General features: G+C 45.9%; 1 protein-coding gene across 11 annotated transcripts in view; it reads left to right on the top strand.

The window, feature by feature from the left end:
- Nucleotides 1-1,171: 1,171 nt before the first annotated feature.
- The window catches only part of ASB10 (ankyrin repeat and SOCS box containing 10), a 34,799-nt gene continuing 11,347 nt past the window's right edge, over nt 1,172-24,623 (top strand). For 6 of the 11 annotated variants that reach the window (XR_010090799.1, XR_010090798.1, XR_010090800.1 and 3 more), the window contains exons 1-4: nt 1,172-1,591; nt 9,884-10,151; nt 10,285-10,789; nt 13,642-13,755. Coding sequence is in view for 6 of the 11 variants with exons in the window: in XM_063452954.1 (XP_063309024.1) it covers nt 1,285-1,591; nt 9,884-10,151; nt 10,285-10,789; nt 13,642-13,755 (1,194 nt within the window). In the remaining 5 variants the exon portion in view is untranslated. Of the gene's footprint in view, nt 1,592-8,681; nt 9,808-9,883; nt 10,152-10,284; nt 10,790-13,641; nt 13,756-24,623 lie in introns of those variants that run through there. The other 5 variants (XM_063452958.1, XM_063452957.1, XM_063452956.1 and 2 more) reach the window with 5 other exon arrangements.

The raw sequence follows: 24,623 nt of genomic DNA, 5'->3' as shown, positions 1-24,623 counted from the left end.
GACAGGCTGCAAGCCAGAGACCAACTGTAAGGGTAGCACCCTAATACAAAACATTTCAAAGTCCTTCAAGGGTCCCTAATACGAACCTGCAACAGTCAGTCAATCTAATACAGAGATAGTCTGATGCAATGCTCAGAGTGACCCGGGATTGTTCATAATATAGAGAGTGTTAGAGCTCTGAGTGACCCGGGATTGTCCCCAATATAGAGAGTGGGAGAGCTCTGAGTGACCCGGGATTGGCCCTAATATAGAGACTGGGAGAGCTCTGAGTGACCCAGGATCATCCCTAATATAGAGACTGGGAGAGCTCTGAGTGACCTGGGATTGTCCCTAATATAAAGACTGGGAGAGCTCTGAGTGACCTGGGATTATCCCTAATATAGAGACTGGGAGAGCTCTGAGTGACCTGGGATTGTCCCTAATATAAAGACTGGGAGAGCTCTGAGTGACCTGGGATTATCCCTAATATAGAGACTGGGAGAGCTCTGAGTGACCCGGGATTGTCCCCAATATAGAGATTGGGAGAGCTCTGAGTGACCTGGGATTGGCCCTAATATAGAGACTGGGAGAGCTCTGAGTGACCTGGGATTGGCCCTAATATAGAGACTGGGAGAGCTCTGAGTGACCTGGGATTGGCCCTAATATAGAGACTGGGAGAACTCTGAGTGACCTGGGATTGTCCCTAAAATAGAGACTGGGAGAGCTCTGAGTGACCCGGGGTCATCCCTAATATAGAGACTGGGAGAGCTCTGAGTGACTTGGGATTGTCCCTAATATAGAGACTGGGAGAGCTCTGAGTGACCCGGGATTGTCCCCAATATAGAGAGTGGGAGAGCTCTGAGTGACCCGGGATTGTCCCTAATATAAAGACTGGGAGAGCTCTGAGTGACCCAAGATTGTCCCCAATATAGAGAATGGAAGAGCTCTAAGTGACATGGGATTGTCCCTAATATATAGAGACTGTGAGAGCTCTGAGTGACATGGGATCATCCCTAATATAAAGACTGGGAGAGGTCTGAGTGACCCGGGATTGTCCCTAATATAGAGACTGGGAGAGCTCTGAGTGACCTGGGATTGTCCCTAATATAGAGACTGGGACAGTTCTGAGTGACCCCAAATTGTACCTAATATATCGAGCTCTCTAATTCTGATTTTTTTTTTCTGATTTTTTTCTTAGTAGGCTTGGAGTGTTAGGGGATGTATCAGAGAATATAACAGGTCTCTTGTTAAAATAGATATCTAGTAGATATTGGGGGCCATAGAGGTAGTAGAATATCACAGAATATGTCGTCCTATAGGTTTCCCTTTTCGTCCAGTGCTTTGCGGTCTCTTCAATTAGAAGCAGAGAAGTTAGAGCAGTGGCAAATCCAGAAGAAACTGAGTTACAGGTCGACGAGACCCTCTGTGTATGTGAAATGCTCTGCCAAACCTGTTCAGCAACCACCATTGCTCTGCACTGACCCTGTACTACTTAATGCTGTATATAGTGGAGACCTTATTGCACTACAAGACTACACAAGTGTAAAATGCTCAGCAAACCTTCTCATACTGAACAGAAATCATGAGCTGCGCTGGGACAGCCAACAGACTGGTGAGTGTGAGTGTAAGCTTGAGTCGAGCCTGATTGAAAAAGTTGTAAGTTACCCACATTAATGAGAACATGTGAATTGTGTCACTTTACTAACCCTCTCATGATGGGCAGATGGAGCTCCATGGAAGGACAGCATAATCTGTGGTGCACTGCTGGAACTTCATGGAAGGACATCATTGTTTGGTGGGCAGCTGTAGCTCCATGGAAGAATAGCATGGTGTGGTGGGCAGCTGGAGCTCCATGAAAGGACAGCAGTTAGTGGTGCGCTGCTTGAGATCCATTGAAGGACAGCATTGTGTGGTTGGTATCTGGAGCTCCATGAAAAGACAGCAATGTGTGGTTGGCATCTGGAGCTCCATGAAAAAACAGCAATGTGTGGGGTGCAGCTGGAGCTCTATTGAAAGACAGCCTTCATTGTGTGTTTGGCATCTGGAGCTCCATGAAAAGACAGCAATGTGTGGTGCGCTGCTTGAGATCCATTGAAGGACAGCATTGTGTGGGGTGCAGCTGGAGCTCTATTGAAAGACAGCATTCATTGTGTGTTTGGCAGTTGGAGCTCCATGTGCTGTTGGAGCACCATGCTAGGACAGCATGGTGGAGTCCCATGTGCTGTTGGAGCACCATGCTAGGACAGCATGGTGTGGGGGGACAGCTGGAGCTTCATGGAAAGACAGATTTGTGTGGTGCTCTGCTGAAGAACAGCATTGTGTGGTGCGCTGCTTGAGATCCATGGAAGCTCAGCAATGTGTGGTGGGCAGTGGCAGCTCCATGGAAGGACAGCAATGTGTGGTTGGCAACTGGAGCTCCATGTGCTGTTGGAGCTCCATGGAAGGACAGCATTGTGTGGTAGGCAGATGGAGCACCATGGAAGGACAGCAATGTGTGGTAGGCAGATGGAGCTCCATGGAAGGACAGCATTGTGTGGTAGGCAGATGGAGCACCATGGAAGGACAGCATTGTGTGGTAGGCAGATGGAGTGCCATGGAGGTTGTGCACTGCCATGGAGGGAGTGACCCGGGGTTGTGCACTGCTGGAGCTCCATGGAAGGACAGCATTGTGTGGTGGGCAGATGGAGCACCATGGCAGCTCCATGGAAGGACAGCAATGTGTGGTTGGCAACTGGAGCTCCATGTGCTGTTGGAGCTCCATGGAAGGACAGCATTGTGTGGTAGGCAGATGGAGCACCATGGAAGGACAGCATTGTGTGGTGGGCAGATGGAGCACCATGGAAGGACAACAATGTGTGGTGCACTGCTGGAGCTCTATGGAAGGACAGCATTATGTGGTTGGCAGCTGGAGCTGAATGGAAGGATAGACTCTGCCCAGTGACCAGGGCCAGAAGACACGTGGCAGGAGCCCAACCAGCTCTACCGGCTGTAAACAAACTACACCACATTTCCTTCTTTTAACACAGGCTCACACAAACAACAAGTATAAGGCTTAAACTAATCTATAGTATTTAGTTAAACGATTTCCTATTCCATTCTCCATCCCCGGTATCTAGCTATACTCCCCGGTAACATATCACTGTTACACATAATAGTATTAACCACAACAACAACATGCATTTGGTGAAAATAAGTTTCATTCGCAATCAGATATATATAGAGAGAGATATAAAGATATAATGTATATTATACTAATGTGTTATTATTTTAGGGAGGTGTTATAAATGTTGTAAAGTAAGAATGCTTTCAAAAACAGAAAAGCTTATTTTTATTCATTAACAAAATGCAAAGTGAGTGACCAGAAGAAACATCTAAATCAATAAACAGGGATATTATATGTTGCCAGGAAAATTAATTAATAATTTTTACTCTTTATAAATCACTGGTAAGACCACACCTTGAATATGCTGTGTGATTCTGGGCACCTGTTCTAAAGAAGGTCATTATGGCACTAGAAAAAGTGCATTAATAAAAGGAATGGGACATTTTAGTTATAAAGAAAGGTTAACAAATTTAAATCGGTTTAGTTTAGAAATGGCGCCATAGAGGGGATGTAATTGCGTTATACACATTTATTTGGGACAATTACAAACTATTGTCTGAAAATCTATTCATAAACAGGACTATACATAGAACACAGGGTTACTCATTTAGACTGGAAGAAATGAGATTTAGTCTATGGCAAAGGAAATCGTTCTTAACAGTAAAAACAATAAGGATGTGAAGTCTCACATAACTGTGACAAACTCACTATATCTCTGCTTCTAAGAACAGTTCCCCCTAGTTCAAGTTTCCCCGAACCTAAAGTGTTTTTTCTTCATTCGATAAATGCAACCTACCGAACACCGATCACCCCCTGGCTCGTTAACTCCAAAACAACCACAAGTGCTGTCTTTGGGTGGCCGCTGTTCATATAACTGAACAACACGTGCGCTGAAAAACAGCGTTCATCTTGTCTCCCGAACGCAGGCAGCGGCACTTGGTTGTCTGGAACTCAAAGACGGATACTCGCGAACCTTGGTGACTTTGTACCAACACCTTCTTCTGTTCCAGACAAGAAAGGAGAGCGCTGTTCCGTGGAAATCTTCGCACAAATCATGTGAACATTCGCTACCTATGAGCCAGGGGAAACAATCGTTTGATTTTGTATGGGAATTTCCCAAAGGTGACCAGCAAAAGCACCAAATGTCCTCGAACTGTTTTGGGCATGGGAAGATTCGACTAGAATTCATGGATTTAAGCGCTATTTGGAGAACTTGGGCGCTCAGATACAGGCTATTCAGGGATATAATACTTGTGGTGGTTCCTATCAATATTATGTGTATTTTGGGGTGTTTTTTGTAATATTTTGTACCTCTAATGCCTGGGAGATAATTAGTTTAAGCTAAAACAAGCTCCCTTATCTCCCAGGCACAGAGATGCCTGGACGGGCTTACCATTGTATGGAATGGAGACCCACTGCTGGGGGTCTGTGTATATAAACAGGCCACTCGGTCCTAATAAAACAGTTTGTTTTGTACCCTTCATCAAGTCTTGGCTGAAGTTTGGGTATACAGAGCTATAATCACTGCTTCACTTCGGGACCTGGGAGACTCTTCAACGGATATACTCAGTCGGAGTATAGGGAATCCATTACAATAACATTAACAATTAACATTCAGGGATATCATTTCTAATTAGTGGGGTAATAGCTTCTTGATCCAAGGAGACATCTAACTGCCATTTTGGTGTCAAGAAGGATTCTTTTCAAAGTTTATTGCAAAATTGGAAAGCACTTCAAACTTTTTTCTTTGCTTTTTTTTGGATGAACAGCAAAAACAATGTCAGAAAGGGTGAACTTGATGGATGCATGTCTCTTTTCCACCTATGTAGCTATGTATTTCAATATTTGCTATGACCACCCTTTTCCTTCCAAACCTTTGAAAATGTTAAATCAATATACATGTGGCAGGTAAATCAATTCTAATATCACTCTGAGAATGAGACCTGAGGTTGTGCAGTATCTGGCGTACTGTTAGACTCTCCTACTAACAATGACCACTAAAGCCATTGCCTGCATACCCATCTCTGCATCAATGCTGGCCATCATTGCCGTAAGCCCTAAACACTTTGACTTTTCTTGCAAGTCCATGTTGCTGCTGCCTTGGTTTTGGGTCTGCTTGCCTCCGCTTTCCTTTCTATCGGGTTACCTATGGGTGGACTTACACAGACTGGCAGATTAACCTGACAGGCTGGCTGCACCGTTATTAACTTTAGCTCAGGAAGGTCTGTAGCGGAGCTCCCTGTACCCCGGCTGGGTACCTCCGCCAAGAACCGCTTCCTAGCTGGAACTGGGGAAAAACCTCAGTGCTTCTGCCCCAGTCACGTGGCTTGATTGGTGTCCTCGAGGAGCCTCTCGGTCCTGGAACAAGCCCATCCTATGAATTTCTGGGCCTGTAAGCTGATTATCTCCCAGGAACAGAGACACAAACACAAAAATATAAAAACATAAAAGTACCCCAAAACATAATAAAAACATACAATAACCCCACATATTATACATCTCCCAATAGCCCTTATCTGAGTGCCCAAGTTGTCAAAATAGTGCTCAGACTCATGCAGTGTAGGGGAAATGCCACCGTGTCAAAGTTCAGACCGGCTGCACACAAGGTTCTATGCCCAAAATAGTTCCAGGGCGTTTGGTGCTTTTGCTGCTCAACTTTTGGGAGCTCCTGTTTCTGCAATACGGGATGCTCCACCTGGCTCTCAGGGAGCATTTGTTTCCTTTATTCTAAGGCACCTTCCCTCCAAAAAATGCTCTCCTGGCGGGTTGCAAAGTGGTTCAAAACCCCAGACCTACGAAGTCCTCATGCCGAAATTATTTCCATAGTGGTCTCGACATAGTACCACCAGGGCCGTCTTTAACGTGGGGAAAACGGGTCAGCTGCCCCAGGCCTAGTTACTCCTGGTGGGCCCAAAGCAGCTGTCCCGTGGCCCCGCCGCCCGTAGCCTGCATAAGAAAATTTCCCCCACCCCCACCCATGGGCACGCGGTGCTGGTATTGCGGCTGCACTGGGGGCCAATACTTTAATGGGGCTCACCAGGTGGCCAATACACTTAGGGTGAGCACATTTTAGCAGGGGCCCGGTTGACCGGGCCCCTTGCTTTATGGCAACCTGGGAGGAAGTGACGTCTGCGAGTCACTTCCTCCCTCAGAGATGATGAGCCGCGCGGGGGGGAGGCTGGGCCAGGAGGCAGCGAGGAGGGGGACTGAGCAAAGAGAGCCAGTCCCCAACTCCCAACCACTCAAGCCAGCACACTGGACCCCAGGGTAGGTAGGAAGCTGGAGGGGGGCTTTAAAGTTTACATATGTGTGTGTCAGTATGTCTGTGTGTGTGTGTGTCAGTATGTCTGTGTGTGTGTGTGTCAGTATGTCTGTGTGTGTGTGTCAGTATGTCGGTCTGGGTGTCAGTATGTCTGTCTGGTTGTCAGTATGTCTGTCTGGGTGTGTGCCAGTATGTCTGTCTGGGTGTGTGCCAGTATGTCTGTCAGTAGGTCTGTGTGTGTGTCTGTAAATGTATCTCAGTATGTGTTTGTGTGTGTGTCAGCATGTCTGTCAGTTTATGTGTCTGTGTAAGTATGTCTGTCAGTTTATGTGTCTATATGTGTCTGTATATCTGTGTATGTATCTGTATGAAATCTGTGTGTCAATGTGTATCTCTATGCTGTCTTTGTGTGTTTCGGTGTATCTGCATATGTGTATATGTGTCTGTATATCTACATGTGTGCCAGTGTGTATATCTGTGTGTCTGCATGTGCTTCAGTGTGTGTATATATATATACAAAATCTATGTGTGTGTGTATATGTGCATACATCTCAGCATTCACACACTAACACTACATACAAATACACCCCTTCATTCAAACTCGAACACTATGTACAAACACACGTCTGAGTTACACACCAAAATTATATGTAAACACACCCCGGCATTCAAAAACCAACACTACACATAAATACATGCTTGCAAGTACGCCAACACCACATACAAACATATTCCATACAAAAACCTGTTAACATTCAAACACACAAAAAACAGCTTGGTGCCAAATACAAACCTTCAAACACGGGTAAATGGTAGAGCCCCAGCTGGCAATGCATTGCTGGAGTTGCACAACTTTTAATCACCCGTGCGATAGGCAGGCCCAAAAAAATTCTTGCACCTCTCTACTTTAGGTCTGCCACTTTGTTGGGGTGGAGGACGTGATTGCACGCCTGGGGAGGGAGGTCAGGTTGAAGGGGGCCCAAGCAAATGCTTTGCCCAGGGTCCAATCAATATTAAAGATGGCCCTGAGTACTGCTGAGGACTATTCGTGGGTTTGGTTCATGTGAATGGCCGCCAGGGAGCTAGTGTTTGGTTCCATTTGCAAGAAGGGAAAGTGCCGAACCAGGGACACCCAGGGAAAGCTGCTAATGGTGGCTGGGCGGGGTAACTCCCAAACGGTGTCTGCTATGTATTCACCGGGATAGGAGGGTGATTTGACCCTTTGTTTCTCCTTTATTTAATATATTAGTATTCAAATAGCGTCAACATTTTCTGAAGCGTTTTTTTTTTTCAATTATAAAATAAAGGTTATTTAACTAGTAACTGACCATCACATAGTGGGTTAACAGATGCAAGACGTGCTCAAACAAACGTACAGCCTAGGGAGATAAACATGCAATAAAAACAACAATAAATACACACAAATGAACATACACATTCAACAGCACACAAACAAACAACAAAACACAATGAAAACACCCAATAGTAAACACATACAAACAGGAGTAAAACAATGCACTAAGCAAAACAGATACAAATAGCAAAATATCAAAATCACAAAACATACATCCACACAGATAACATCCACAAACAGCAATGATATTATTAATATTCAATAGTATTTAGGGACAACCCAGAAACCCAAGGTTTTTGGATAGTGGGCACTCACACTCAGTTTGTGTGTCTGTCTCTCTCACTAGGAGTGCAGGGGCACTCACACTCAGTTTGTGTGTCTGTCTCTCTCTCTCTAGGAGTGCAGGGGCACTCACACTCAGTTTGTGTGTCTGTCTCTCTCTCCAGGAGTGGAGGGGGGCACTCACACTCAGTTTGTGTGTCTGTCTCTCTCTCTCTAGGAGTGCAGGGGCACTCACACTCAGTTTGTGTGTCTGTCTCTCTCTCCAGGAGTGGAGGGGGGCACTCACACTCAGTTTGTGTGTCTGTCTCTCTCTCTAGGAGTGCAGGGGCACTCACACTCAGTTTGTGTGTCTGTCTCTCTCTCTAGAAGTGCAGGGGCACTCACACTCAGTTTGTGTGTCTGTCTCTCTCTCTCTAGGAGTGCAGGGGCACTCACACTCAGTTTGTGTGTCTGTCTCTCTCTCCAGGAGTGGAGGGGGGCACTCACACTCAGTTTGTGTGTCTGTCTCTCTCTCTCTAGGAGTGCAGGGGCACTCACACTCAGTTTGTGTGTCTGTCTCTCTCTCCAGGAGTGGAGGGGGGCACTCACACTCAGTTTGTGTGTGTCTCTCCAGGAGTGGAGGGGGGCACATCACAAGGAGTTTAAATATAGCTGGAGGGGGAGGGGAGAGAGTCACACCATTTAAGAGGACGAGGGAGAGAGAGAGACTGACTAAGAGACAGACACTGTCAGAGGCAGACGTAAAGGTTTGAGGGTAAGAGAGAACCAGAGACAGACAAAGATTAGAGAGACCGTGAGAGGGCAGTGAGAGACAGACACTGATTGATGGTGACAGACAATGAGAGTGGTGATAAGACAGCATAGAAATAAGAAAACGGTCTTAGACCATCACTTAAAACAGATATTCACCAACACATTAGACAGTCAGGAACACATTTGATACTGACAGTCATTAGACTATCCCTGCTGCATTAGACAGTGGTAGAGCTTTAAGACAGCTATGTTTATATTAGACAGTACTTGCTAAAATTAGACAGTGACAGAGCTATTTGACAGCCCAGTTTACATTAGACTGTCCCTATAATGTTAGACAGAGCAATTATACAGCCTCCATTACATTACACAGTGACAGAGCCATTACAGACTCTAAGATTGATGGTGACAGACCTATTTGAGGTAGACAACCCCCATTACATTAGACAGTGACTTCACATTAGATAGACTCCCTTATATTAGACAGTGACAGAACTATTAGACAACACCCTTTACATTAGACAGTCACAGACCCATTAGACGGCTTACTTTTCAGTAGAGAGTGACAGTGCCATAAAACATCTCCCCTTTACATTAGACAGTCACAGACCCATTAGACGGCTCACTTTTCATCAGAGAGTGACCGTGTCATTAAACATCTCTCCTTTACATTAGTCACAGACCCATTAGACGGCTCACTTTTCATTAGAGTGACCGCGTCATTAAACATCTCTCCTTTACATTAGTCACAGACCCATTAGACGCCTCACTTTTCATTAGAGAGGGACCGTGTCATTAGACATCTCTCCTTTACATTAGACAGTCACAGAGCCATAAGACGGCTCACTATAGACTAGACAGCCCCCTTTACATTTGAGATGCTTCCTGCAGTTATTGTTACACGGAAGGCAGAGGGGCCCCCTTTAAACTACTGGCTTGCACTTCTATCGGGAGACACGGAGACCATTTGTTTGCTACTAGGGGACTCTAATAGTCTTGTTCACCCCAACTCTGTCTTTGATACGAGTGACCTGGAGGAGTGGAAGAATTATCGATACAACACCACAGCTCTCAGTAGGTTACCCCACAAACACATTATGGAGAACCCCAAATTAAATAACTTGTCGTGACCCTTGTTCTTTCTTCTCAGGGATATGGTCGCTGACGTATGAGGAGGAGTTTACCTGCCCTCTGTTTGTCACTGCTAACCGCGGTTATGCAGACTGTGTCCAGCTGCTGCTCAGACTAGGGGCAGATGTTGAGTTTTCTCCTGGCGGGGAAAGCGCTCTGCATGGAGCTTGTGAGAATGCACACTTAGAGTGTGTAAAAATCCTCCTACGCCATGGAGCCAATCCTAACGCTGAGTCCCAGGATGGAACCCTACCCCTGCACCGCTGCAAGACCCCTCAGTCCTACCAGTAAGTCATTCCAGGTTGTGAGAGCACTAAAAGAGTTGTACGCATCCATAGCATGTCACAGGAAGGAACAAAGGTTAGGGCAGTTAGCAATGAATCATAAAAAGATGTAATTGTTTTTTCCAATGTTTGCCAGGTGTGCCAAGCTCCTACTGCAGTATGGTGCCCATATAAACCGTCAGACTGAGGAAGAGGAAGATACTCCCCTTCATATTGCTGCCCGTTACGGCCTGTGGCAGCATGTGGACTTATATCTTCGTTATGGGGCCACTGTAGACAAGAGGAATGTAAATGGAGAAACGGCCTTATGTGCTGCATGCAACCATCGACAGACACCCCAGAACCTTCAGCAATACTTCCAAGTGTGCCAAAGACTCATACAATCTGGAGCCAACATCCATGCCCGGGACAATGACCAGCAAAACCCACTGCACCTTGCCTGTAAAAATGCCAATCCACAAGTGGTAGAACTGCTGCTGGAACAGGGGGCAGAGGTGAACGCCATGAATTATAGCGCCAACACTCCAATACAGAACATCCTGCAGGTGATAGCTTACAAATTAGATCACAAGCCAGAACTCATCGTGCGGGCCCTGCTCAATCATGGGGCTATTCGGATATGGCCAGGTGCCCTCATCAAGGTGAGAACTCTAATGAAAGCACAGGAATAGACAGAAAAAAATAATAATATATACACAGGTCAGTGACATTTATTGGGTCAACATCAGGAGAACACAGAGGTTTAGGGCTCACAGAAAATATAACCACCATGCATCTTAATCTCCTATCCTAAAACACCCTGCTCCTTAATCTCCTATCCTAAAACACCCTGCTCCTTAATCTCCTATCCTAAAACACCCTGCTCCTTAATCTCCTATCCTAAAACACCCTGCTCCTTAATCTCCTATCCTAAAACACCCTGCTCCTTAATCTCCTATCCTAAAACACCCTGTTCCTTAATCTCCTATCCTAAAACACCCTGCTCCTTAATCTCTTATCCTAAAACACCCTGCTCCTTAATCTCTTATGCTAAAGCACCCTGCTCCTTAACCTCCTATCCTAAAACACCCTGCTCCTTAATCTCCTATCCTAAAACACCCTGCTCCTTAATCTCCTATCCTAAAACACCCTGCTCCTTAATCTCCTATCCTAAAACACCCTGCTCCTTAATCTCCTATCCTAAAACACCCTGCTCCTTAATCTCCTATCCTAAAACACCCTGCTCCTTAATCTCTTATCCTAAAACACCCTGCTCCTTAATCTCTTATCCTAAAACACCCTGCTCCTTAACCTCCTATCCTAAAACAACCTGCTCCTTAATCTCCTATCCTAAAACACCCTGCTCCTTAATCTCCTATCCTAAAACACCCTGCTCCTTAATCTCCTATCCTAAAACACCCTGCTCCTTAATCTCCTATCCTAAAACACCCTGCTCCTTAATCTCCTATCCTAAAACACCCTGCTCCTTAATCTCCTATCCTAAAACACCCTGCTCCTTAATCTCCTATCCTAAAACACCCTGCTCCTTAATCTCCTATCCTAAAACACCCTGCTCCTTAATCTCCTATCCTAAAACACCCTGCTCCTTAATCTCCTATCCTAAAACATCCTGCTCCTTAATCTCTTATCCTAAAGCACCCTGCTCCTTAATCTCCTATCCTAAAACACCCTGCTCCTTAATCTCCTATCCTAAAACACCCTGCTCCTTAATCTCTTATCCTAAAGCACCCTGCTCCTTAATCTCTTATCCTAAAGCACCCTGCTCCTTAATCTCCTATCCTAAAGCACCCTGCTCCTTAATCTCTTATCCTAAAGCACCCTGCTCCTTAATCTCCTATCCTAAAACACCCTGCTCCTTAATCTCTTATCCTAAAGCACCCTGCTCCTTAATCTCCTATCCTAAAACACCCTGCTCCTTAATCTCTTATCCTAAAACACCCTGCTCCTTAATCTTTTATCCTAAAGCACCCTGCTCCTTAATCTCCTATCCTAAAGCACCCTGCTCCTTAATCTCCTATCCTAAAGCACCCTGCTCCTTAATCTCCTATCCTAAAGCACCCTGCTCCTTAATCTCCTATCCTAAAGCACCCTGCTCCTTAATCTCCTATCCTAAAGCACCCTGCTCCTTAATCTCTTATCCTAAAGCACCCTGCTCCTTAATCTCCTATCCTAAAGCACCCTGCTCCTTAATCTCCTATCCTAAAGCACCCTGCTCCTTAATCTCTTATCCTAAAGCACCCTGATCCTTAATCTCCTATCCTAAAGCACCCTGCTCCTTAATCTCTTATCCTAAAGCACCCTGCTCCTTAATCCCTTATCCTAAAACACTCTGCTCCTTAATCTCCTATCCTAAAACACCCAGGCGAACCCAGGATTTCATGCCCAAAACAGTTCCATGGATTCGTGGCTAAGTGCTGCTGGAGGACCGACCGGGAACCGCAAGGTTTTCATGCCGAAAATAGTTCCAGGGCATTCGCGGCTAAGTCCCCCTGAAGTCTATCGCGGTTTTAGTCCATGCAAACAAGATGGCCGCCACCACAATTCGAATGTCAAATGGCGGCCACTTAGACTGTTCGAGAGTTCGAAGAACCATTGTTTAAAGTACCAATAGGCACAATTAAAGGGGCCATAATCACAGGGTAAAAGGCTGGCCATTAATCCTCTCCAAAATCCAGTGACGAAGTTGCTTTCGTCACAATCCCGAATCCTAAAACATCCTGCTTCTTAATCCTTTATCCTAAAATACCCTGCACCTTAATCCCTTATCCTAAAACACCCTGCACCTTAATCCTTTATCCTAAAACACCCTGCACCTTAATCCCTTATCCTAAAACATCCTGCACCTTAATCATTTATCCTAATACATCCTGTTCCTTAACCCCTTATCCTAAAACACCCTGCACCTTAATCTCTTATCCTAAAACTGTCACGGTAATATACCCCAACACGCAGGAATAGTCCAGATAGTCAAGAGACAAGAAAACAGGACTCGTCTTACCGGACCTTAGAATGGCCGGACTTAGACGAGTACAAGAAAAGACAGAGTCCAGAACAAGCCGAGGTCAAGGGAACGGAGAGACAGCGTATCCTTTATCCTAAAACACCCGGCACCTTAATCCCTTATCCTAAAACATCCTGCTTCTTAATCCTTTATCCTAAAACACCTTAATCCTTTATCCTAAAACACCCGGCACCATAATCCTTTATCCTAAATCAACCGGCACCTTAATCCTTTATCCTAATACACCCGGCACCTTAATCCCTTATTCTAAAACACCCTGCACCTTAATCCCGTATCCTAAAACACCCGGCACCTTAATCACTTATCCTAAAACATCCGGCACCTTAATTTCCTTTACTAAAAACACCTTACACCTTCTTATCCTAAAATAGCCAGCCTCTTAATTCATTATCCTAAAACAGCCTGCTCCTTAATCACCTTCAACACTCTGTACCTAGATGATAGAAAAAATGTTGATGTTGTTCATTTCAGGTTTTGCGCTATTGCTGCATGTCCCCTCGGACAGTTGAAGTTTTGCTGAACACGTACAGCAGAGTGAGAGTAACAGAGGAATGGGCTGAGGTCGTCCCAAAGGAGGAGAAGGAGGTGATAATATTAAAACTGTATGGTGCAGCCCTGTGCGTGAGATTCCTACCCTTTTACTAATTAACATTGTTGCGGACCGTTTCTCTCACAAGAGGATAAAAACCATTTAGGCGATAATCCCCTTTTCCATAGACCAGCAGCTACTGCAATCACCAACCTCCCGAACTCCAAACTGCACGTATTCACCAACTCTCGAACAGCAGACACACGAACCCTGGAAGCAGCCGAACAGGAAAAGCAATACGAACAGCTTACACTCCTGGCAATCGGCATACAGTCACATTCCCCCCCAAGAAAGAGACAACACTTCAGCTTCAGGGTTAAACAGCAACAACAGATTTATTCACACAACAGGCTTATATGGGATTCTCCCATGCAAGGGAGGGATTTACAGTAATTACACAATACACCAAACACACATGGGTTACCTCCCACAATGCCTCACAATCCCTCCTCTCTGCTCTGGAGATAATTGGGGAAGAAATCTAATTATCTCCAAGGACAGAGGCAAAACTCCATTACCCACATGGCAGACAAAAAGACAGTAAAAGACATAAAATTACCTATTGATGCATTTAGTGCACAAAACACATACATGCAATATATCCCCAGATAGCTTAGATCTGAGCGCACATTATTACCGAATGGCGCTCAGATCACATACATATAGTTCAATCGCCATGGAGCCAAAGTCTTTCACATAGTCTTTCGTTACACGAATAGGCTCCATGGCATGGCTATCTGGGGTGAGGATGTTCATACGGTCAAACTACCGAATGAACAGCCAGTCGGTTCCACTACCGAATGCCGAGGTAAGGAGGCTGGCGGCTCAGCGGTGTTCGCGCAATAAACTGCCCGTTTTCAGTTCCATAGTTTGAGCGCTGAACACCGCTGGCCGTTCGGGAGTTAAAATGGCCGCTGCCACGTGTTCGGCAAACGAACAAAGGCCACCCAGCGTTCATCAAGTAAGCTGCGGTTAACCGCAGCTTCTGGGCGGTCTATTGACGGCACACTCCAGCTCCCAGGTGGTCGCGCATTCGTCAGTTTGTTCGGTAGATAAAATCTACCGAACACCCCGGCAGAAAAGGCACGAATAAGCCTTTCTGCAGGGAAAATAAGCCTTTTAAAGTCTGGTCCATAGTCCAAAGGAAGCAGGCGAGCAACCAGGCTTCTCCAGTTCACAGTGGCGAGATTGGTTTCGCCACAAACATCAGTGTAAATCTGTCACTGAATGAGTGTGTCACCAACAAAGTGTGTGGCTGAGTGAGTCTGTCACTGAATGAGTGTGTCACCAACAAAGTGTGTGGCTGAGTGAGTCTGTCACTGGGTGAGTGTGTCACCAACAAAGTGTGTGGCTGAGTGAGTCTGTCACTGGGTGAGTGTGTCACCAATAAAGTCTGTCATTCGGTGAGTGTGACATAACGGGAATGGGATAGGCATTTTTGATAGTAATCTTGTTTAATGCCCTGTAGTCTATGCAAGGTTGTAATTCTCCATCTTTCTTAGCTACAAAAAAGAACCCTGCACCAGCAGGCGAGGATGATTTACGTATATGGCCTTTACTTAAAGATTCCTTGATGTTCTCATCCATGATTTTACTTTCTTGTGGGGATAGGGCATATAGCGCTCCTTTAGGAGGCATAGCCCCGGGCAACCGATTAATGGAATAATCATAGGATCTGTGTGGATGAAGAAAATTAGTCTGGCTTTTACTAAATGCCCCACTAACCTCCCAATACTGTATGGGAATTTCGGGAGTCGGAGACGTAGCAGCGGGTAAAGCAACGATGCCCACTTTTTTAGAAATGGGTAACATGCAGCTTTCCTGACAGTCTCTACCCCATTCTAGTATTTCCCCTCTAGTCCAGTTAATATGAGGGTTATGCTTGATAAGCCAAGGGAAGTTGTCCAGACGTATAGGAAAAACATCTCTCATATGCCCTTTCTTGCCACAATAGAGGCACAGACCCTCTCTTCTCCTATGCTGTTTCTCTGCCTCAGACTGTCCTGTAACCCCTAACTGCATACGTTCAGGTTCAGACAGCGTCGAGAGGTCAGGGACAACAGGTTTGGAGAATCGAGGTGCTAGTAAAACGTCTAGTTCTGTTTCTAGTAATTTCCCTGGACCTGAGTCTATTATCGATCTGCATCACACAAGTAATAGTCATTTAACCCCTTAGGTAGGTCTTTGGCAGCAATTTCATCAAGTATAACTTCAGATAATCCTTTTTTAAAAGCAGCGATTAATCCGTTGTTAGTCCAGTCTACCTCAGATGCCAAGGTACGAAATTCTATGGCATAATCCGAGATAGACCGGTTCCCTTGCTTGATATGCATTAGAGCATTGGAGACGTCTTCCTCTCTGCCTAATGGTTCAAACGTCAGTTTGAATTCCGCCAGGAATTCCTGGTAACAATGAGCGATACTCCTATTACTTTCCCACAATGGATTAGCCCCGGATAATGCCTTACCTTTAAGTTGGTTCATCAGATACCCAATCTTATCTCTATCTGAAGGAAATGAACCAGGTGAGGCCACAAAGTGTTACTCAATCTGATTGAGAAATCCCCTACATTTCTGGATATTACCAGAAAAATGTGGCAGTAGGTGCCTTATATACTATAGGTGGAGGTACATTAGGCAGTGGTGACATAATTGGAGAAGCCTCAGGTTTAAATGAGACGTCCTAGTAAGGAGTGTGCTAAAAGCCTGGGCAAATTGATCCAAATGGTGATCATTCTCATCTAGCTTTCTCTCACAAGCTGTTATGTGCTGACACAATTCTGCATCATCTATGACCATGTCGTAATGTCAGGATTACAAATTGATCCAGCACACAGTACTGTGTCACACCTAGGACTAAGGATAACGTAAAACCGTTGATCCAGCACGCAGTACTGTGTCACACCTAGGACTAAGGATAATGTAAAACCGGACCTTAGAATGGCCGGACCTTAGAATGGCCGGACCCAACGTCTCCAAGAATAGTCAAAATACTAGCCTAGGTCAAGGACACAGAATCAGACACAAACATGAGGGAAAGCGAAAAGTCAAGGATACCAGATGTCAGGGAAGTCAAAACAAAGCCAAAGTCAAATACCAGAAAATCAAGATCAGGAACGTGCTCTTGGCCAACCACTAAGGAAAGCACGACAGGGCACTGAGGAGAACTGGGCCTAAATACCCCTCCTGTGGATCTGATTGGCTTTAACCGGCCTTTGACCCCAAAGGCAATTACCAGGTTTCCATTTGCATGATTGCTGCTCAACACAAACCCTCCTGTGGATTTGATTGCTGCTTGGCACAACTTTTCCTGCCAGGACAGTAAATGCCATTAACCACATTTTTATGTGCGGATGAATTCGTGACATTGAGTGAGTCTTTCACTGGGTGAGTGTGTCACCAACAAAGTGTGTGGCTGAGTGAGTGTTTGTGTGAGTTTGTCACCACTTTACGCACTATACCAAGCTAATACATGGTCTCTCTATACATCATAAAGTATCATAATACACAAAAAGAGAAAGCAGGTTTAATACAGTACTATACGCACAAATTATAGACAGCAAAAGTTTTACGTACCCTTATGAAATCCACAAAACCAAATAGAAAAATAATAGGAATAATAATAGTTCTCATCCAAAATGTATTCATCAACAGGTTAAAACTGGGATATATAAAGATAAATATTGAGTATTATGGTAAGTGTTTATAATTATATCCACATGGTGGCAGTAGAGTCAAAGAAATCAATTTACTTCAATGTAAAATTTCAATATCGGTAATTTCTAGTAATGTCCCCTGGGTGACAGTAAAGGCAAACTAACAGTAAGAATGGCACTGTGTATTGACCAAGTAAACATACTGGAAAGACAGGGGGGTGGTGTGTGCGTGTGCACGTGCGTGTGCGTGTATGTGTCAGGTATGGTCCCCTCTGCCTATTCCACAGCAGCTCTGCTTACAGTGATTATAGAGCCAGCCTACAGATACAAAGACTGTTACTGGAATCCCTAAAAATCCACACAGGACACAAGTTCCAATAGGATCTAATATACAAAACATCATTTTTACTTGGGACCAGCCCATATGTTCATTACATCAACCTTACTGTGACAAACTTAATAAAATACAAATAACCAAAAAAAACTACAGGGAATCATAATAACCTAATAGCATATTTATAAAGGGGTTGAGAAGACAATAATAAACACAAAACATCTGTACTGCCGGCAGAGACAGCAATATGCAAATCTATCTGAGTATGCAAATTAACCAGCCTTGCTAGTCAGGTAGTGCATATTGCTGTTGCTACCAACAGAAGGCACTAGACAAGCTCCATAGCCAAATCCACCTAGTTGGTAGCAAACCTCAGGAGTACAGGAGAGCAGACAATACATTTAACACTAAATATTTTACAAACACCCTGCACCTATAATGGGCACAGGGTGAATAAAACATAAGAATAGTCAAGGGACCTACATAAATAGTCTGTCTGAAGTTCCTGGTGATGGTGACTACCGTCACAATATATTATTTATATATATTTATTTATATTTATATATAGTTCCAAATACTTGCACTTAAACTACAGTGGGACCTCGGGTTAAGAATTTAATGCGTTCTCCGGGACGTTTCTTATTGTGAAAAATGTGTAAACCGAAACGCGGTTTCCCATAGAAATGCATTGAAAACTAATTAATCCGTTCTGGAGGTCAGAAAAAAGCCAAAATGAGCTGGCATGGAAACCAACCCACAATGCAGAACACACAATAAAAGGCATGCAAACGACAAAGCTCAGCTCCCTAACTTTCCACAGCTTGAGAAATGCACCAAAAAGTCCCAAAACAACTGCAAAAAAATTCCAGAGTTGCTCCAAAACTCGATGCAAAAGCCGCTCCAACACCCCCACCCTCGACGCCACATGCTACCCACAGGCTCCAACATGCAGGGGGTGGCGCTATAAACCTCCCAGGTGCAATGCATCCTGGGGAAACTTGCTTTGCATTGCCAAACAAATTTGTAAACCGAGGCATTATTTTCAATGGATTTTCATTTGTAAATCGAAAATTATGTTAACCGAGGCGTTTGTAAACCGAGATCTCACTGTATAAGTATTGGTACCTGGTGCCCGTTTTTTTGGAGAAGGTTATAGTCGATATATATCCTGCTTTAAGTCCCACTGAGAGTATGTCCTCAATTTTCTGAGAAACCATTATCGTGGGATCATTCTCAAGGGCTTGGTAAGGATTTCTATCCTGTAGTTATCGATGTATTTCATGGGAATAATCAGAGTAATTCAGGATTACTATCCCCCCTCTTTTGTCCGCCCGACATATCACTACTGAAGAATTAGAACGAGTCCACGGATAAGGCCACGTTGTTCTCTTGACAAATTTGAGTATTTAGGCTTGTGTTTAAGCAGAATTGTGTCAGTTTCATTTGTAATAGTTGATAAGAAGGACTTGATGGCCACCTGATTTGGTGGTGGGTCAAATAGGCTTGGAGGTTTAAAGGTGTATGTATGCACGGAAAGCTTCGTCGGACTCCTCCCTTGTTACTTGACAGAGATACAGTTCTCGAGTTTCTGCGCATGCGCTGAGCAATCAGAGGAATGGTGAACAGCTGATTTGGTGAGTACCCGCTTATTTGTTGTCCTAGAAGGCCATTTACTATGATGTATGTTTTATATGTCCTGATGAAAGCTCGGTTTAGGAGCTGAACTTTGACCTTAGCTGGAGCTACTTGAATAAAGAACGAAGATTTAAATCCTATGAGTGCTAGTGTTCTTTCAAATATTTATATATATATATATAGCAAACCTTAGTAGCTATGATGATAACTCTGCCTAGGGACAGCAAGTGCAATATTACTGCATACCAAATGTGAAGAAATGTATCCTTCCGCTCCAAAATAGAGTGCTCCCTCCATCCCCCCTCTCCAAAATCGAAAGCTCTCCCTGTCCCCCCTCTCCAAAATGGAGAGCTCTCCCTGTCCCCCCTCTCCAAAATGGAGAGCTCTCCCCGTCCCCCCTCTCCAAAATGGAGAGCTCTCCCTGCCACCCCTCTCCAAAATGAAGCAAATCTCCAAAATAGAGCACTCCACTTGCCCCTCCCCTGACCCTGACTTCTCAATCTCCCATTTGGTTCTCTTCCCTTGCTGTTTGGTGGGGTATTGACCAGTCTCCACTTCCCTGAGTAGGGGGGGGGGGATGTCATTCCCAAGAGCTATTATCTATCCTAATACACAGTCTATGCTATCCTAATACACAGTCTATCCTATCCTAATACACAGCCTATGCTATCCTAATACACAGTCTATCCTATCCTAATACACAGTCTATGCTATCCTAATACACGGTCTATACTATCCTAATACACAGTCTATGCTATCCTAATACACAGTCTATACTATCCTAATACACGGTCTATACTATCCTAATACACAGTCTATTCTATCCTAATACACGGTCTATACTATCCTAATACACGGTCTATGCTATCCTAAGACACAGTCTATGCTATCCTAATACACGGTCTGTACTATCCTAATAGACGGTCTATACTATCCTAATACACAGTCTATTCTATCCCAATACACGGCCTATGCTATCCTAAGACACAGTCTATGCTATCCTAATACACGGTCTGTACTATCCTAATACACAGTCTATGCTATCCTAATACACGGTCTATGCTATCCTAATACACGGTCTGTACTATCCTAATACACGGTTTGTACTATCCTAATACACGGTCTATGCTATCCTAATACACGGTCTATGCTATCCTAATACACGGTCTATACTATCCTAATACACAGTCTATACTATCCTAATACACAGTCTATGTTATCCTAATACACGGTCTATGCTATCCTAATACACTGTCTATGCTATCCTAATACACGGTCTATACTATCCTTGTGGCGAAACCAGCTTCGCCACTGTGAACTGGAGAGGCCTGGCTGCTAGCCTCCTGCCCTGCGACTACGGCCCATGGACATATTGCTCTATAAACACTATATTTGGGCATGTAATAATTTATATTGCTGCTACTGGCCCTTTAAAATCAGTGATGGACATATTGGGACTTTTGGGACTAATGTCCCTTTAAGACTTTGTAACATATCACAGTAATACTGTCTTAAATATTATGTAGGTATTTATGTGTTCAGTTAAACTGGGGATATGTAGAAATGTGTGTTTTATGTGTTAAATGTATCAGTATGTAATTTTATGTCTTTTACTGTCTTTTTGCAACCATGTGGTTAATGGAGTCTGACTCCAGGGCAGAAGGGAGGAAGCCGGGATGCATTGTGGGGGATGTTTTACTTCTGTTTGGGCCAGATTGTGCCATGCTGCAAGCCAGGGCCCAAAAGATACTTTTAGTAACTTTTAAACCCCTGGTCGGATTCATGCCATTTTTTAATATGTTGTTCCCCTGAATGGATTGATTGTGGATATGTATTTTTATGTGAATGTGATGTATGGTTTTAAAGTTATGAAAGTTGTGTAAAAGTATATTTTACTCTGTATGCATAATGGGATTATGTGTCACACTAAGGGGAGGGGATGTGTGGGTTGTACCATGTATCTGACTGGTTATTTTATGCCTCCCCCTGGGTGTGGCCTGTATGTGTGAGTTGGAAATAAAAGCCAGACTGGATGTCCCAGTCTAGAGTTCTTGCTTAACCCTCAAAGCGATGTGTCGTCTCGGTCTTTGGGGGAATGGGATTGTATGCTGACTGCCAAGAGTGTAAGCCGATGTCTGCTTTTCTTGTTCAGCTGTTCCAGTGTTCGTGTGGTTCCAGTCGGGAGAATGGTGTTTGCAGTAGCTGCCTGTGCATCTGGAAAGGGGATTATCGCCTAAACTGGGTTTTATCCTCTTGTAAGTGAAACGGTCCGTTACAATTGGTGGCAAGCGGCGGGATCGTTCCTACAACCAGAGGGACAGCTACAGACAACACCATTTCTGGATTACAAATTGAGGGCAACGCTAGTATCCGTACAGCGACCCTATCTACAAAGGAAATCAGGAAAATGGAAGGAGACAGAGTCGCAGCTGCTGCAGCACCTCCGAGGGAGGAGGAGGAATCCGAGTTTGCCAGGGAATATAGGAGCAGGATGGCTCTATTCTCACCAGCCCGAGCGGAGCGGATGGCAGACCGGGTCTACAACGATGTACAGGCGTACCTATTGCTGCGAACGACGCAGAGGAACCAACAAGCTGCGGGATTGTTCCCACAGCCAGAAGGACAGCTACAGAACACCAATTCCTTGGAGTTACAAATTGAGGGCAACGTTAGCATTCGTGCAGCGCCCCTGGCAGCAGAGGTATCCAGCGACTTGGAGCAGACAAGTATGGAAGGCTCTGACGCTGAAGATGATTTTATGGCCAAGGTGAGGCAGCAAGTGGCCCAGTATGGGGGTTATATATCCATTGACACATTCCAGGGGATCTGGAACCAGGTCATGGCTGAGCAAAACTCAAAGATGGACGAAGAGTATGATGAGCAGGAAGAGTGGTACAGCAGCAGAGTAGAGGCTGCATCCGAGGAGGTTAGCCGCCCCCCCCCGAGGCGGCAGGAAGAACCCGAAGTAGGGGTCCTCATAGATTGGTCCTGTGAGGAACCACAACAGGCAGGTGGAGATGGGACCGAGGTCTCTCTACCGGCCCTACAGGGATGCTGGGCAGTCGGCCCAGATCCCCAGCGGCAGTGTGTAACCCAGGGAGCTGATGGTGTCGTCCATCCTCCCCAGCGGCAGAGTAAGTCCCAGGGAGCTAAAGGTGTCGTCCTTCCTCCCCAGCGGCAGATTGTATCTCAGGGAGCTGAAGGTGCCGTCCTTCCTCCCCAGCGGCAGTGTGTGTCCCAGGGGGATGAAGGTGTTGTCCTTCCTCCCCAGCGGCAGGCTGAGTTACAGGGGGCAGAGGTTGTTGTTCCTGCCCCCCAGCAGAAAAGTGATATGCCAGGAAGGCAGTGTGAAGTAAAGGGAGAGGAGAGCAGCGTCCTCCCTCCCCAGCGGCAGTGTGTGTCTCCGGGAGCTGATGGTGTCGTCCATCCTCCCCAGCGGCAGGCTGAGTTACAGGGGGCAGAGGTTGTTGTTCCTGCCCCCCAGCAGCAAAGTGATATGCCAAGAAGGCAGTGTGAAGGGAAGGGAGAGGAGAGCAGCGTCCTCCCTCCCCAGCGGCAGTGTGTGCCCCAGGGAGCAGAAGGTGCAGTCCTTCCCCCCCAGCGGCAGTGTGTGTCTCCGGGAGCTGATGGTGTCGTCCATCCTCCCCAGCGGCAGGCTGAGTTACAGGGGGCAGAGGTTGTTGTTCCTGCCCCCCAGCAACAAAGTGATGTGCCAGGAAGGCAGGGTGAGGTGAAGGGAGAGGAGAGCAGCGTCCTCCCTCCCCAGCGGCAGTGTGTACCTCAGGGAGCAGAAGGTGCAATCCTTCCTCCCCAGCGGCAGTGTGTACCCCAGGGAGCAGAAGGTGCCATCCTTTCTCCCCAGCGGCAGTTTGCCATCCAGAGAGAGGAACTTGTTACACCCTCTCTCCCACGGCAACCTAACCCACTAAGGGGAGATGTTAAGCCCCACAACTGTGCAGAATGGACCGTAGTCTCTGCACTTACAGCACAAGGGATAGGGACGGTCGGTCCTGTTCCCCAGCCTCAGTGTGATGGATCCAAAGGGGAGACAGTCGGTCTCCCCCTCCGGCAGTCGAGCTGTGCACCTAAAGGGGAGACAGCCAGTCTCCAACAACCAGGCGCCCACCAGACTACTCCCGTGGTAGTGCTGGCAACAGGACAGAGTACCGCTGGTCTCTGCCCCCTCAGCAACCCCCCAAGGCAGCCTACCCGTCTCCCACCCAGCAGTGGTGAAACACCAGAACTTGGACAAAATCCTTCCTCACCCAGATGTAGTAACCGGTTAGTGTGGGTGGGCTGCTCTGTTATTTCTGTTTCGTGGGTGGATTGCTGGACTAACCAGGGCACTGACCGGCAGAAAGTCAGGTACCCTGTTAGTCTAATTGGCAAAGGGGAGAAATGTGGCGAAACCAGCTTCGCCACTGTGAACTGGAGAGGCCTGGCTGCTAGCCTCCTGTCCTGCGACTACGGCCCATGGACATATTGCTCTATAAACACTATATTTGGGCATGTAATAATTTATATTGCTGCTACTGGCCCTTTAAAATCAGTGATGGACTGGAGCTCAAGGGAAGCAGCCGCATGTTCGTGTAGCTCCGTGCTGCATAGGCCTACCAACTAAGCGAAACGACTACCCCAGCAAAACAAATACTCCCCCGACAAAATGTCACAACAGAAGAGCAGGCGACAGACGGATAAAACCGAAAAAAATAACTTTTTCGGCGCCCGCAGCTCCCAAAACAAGGCACCGGCCCTGCAAGAAGACACACAGCAAGATGGCGCCGACAGCGCGCAAGGCGGAGGGCTGGGAACCCCCGACATGGAAGCACCGGTTACCCAGGGCATGCTACAACGTATGTTCGACACCATGCACGACAGGCTACAACTTACCATACAATCAACCGTGAAAGAGCTCAAGACAGACCTCCGGGCACTGGAAACACGCACCTCCGAGTTGGAGGACAAAATGGCGGAACAAACAGAGACCCAGAGCGACATGAGGGCCACGATGGAGGAAATGCAGGACACCATGGAGACCTTCGAAGCTAAACTGGCTGATTTGGAGGACCGATCTCGGCGCAATAACCTCCGGATTCGAGGGATAGCAGAGACAATCGGACCGGCTGACCTACATGCCCACCTCCAAGGCCTATTCAAACTGCTGGCGCCCGACCTACACCAGGACATGCTCTTATTGGACCGCTATCACAGGGTCCCAAAGCCGAGATTCCTTAACAACG

The sequence above is a fragment of the Pelobates fuscus genome, chromosome 4 (genome assembly GCF_036172605.1).
Source record: "Pelobates fuscus isolate aPelFus1 chromosome 4, aPelFus1.pri, whole genome shotgun sequence".
In the NCBI taxonomy this organism is placed as follows: domain Eukaryota; kingdom Metazoa; phylum Chordata; class Amphibia; order Anura; family Pelobatidae; genus Pelobates; species Pelobates fuscus.
Note: the sequence above shows the minus strand (reverse complement) of the source record. Positions and strands in the feature narration are given on the sequence as shown.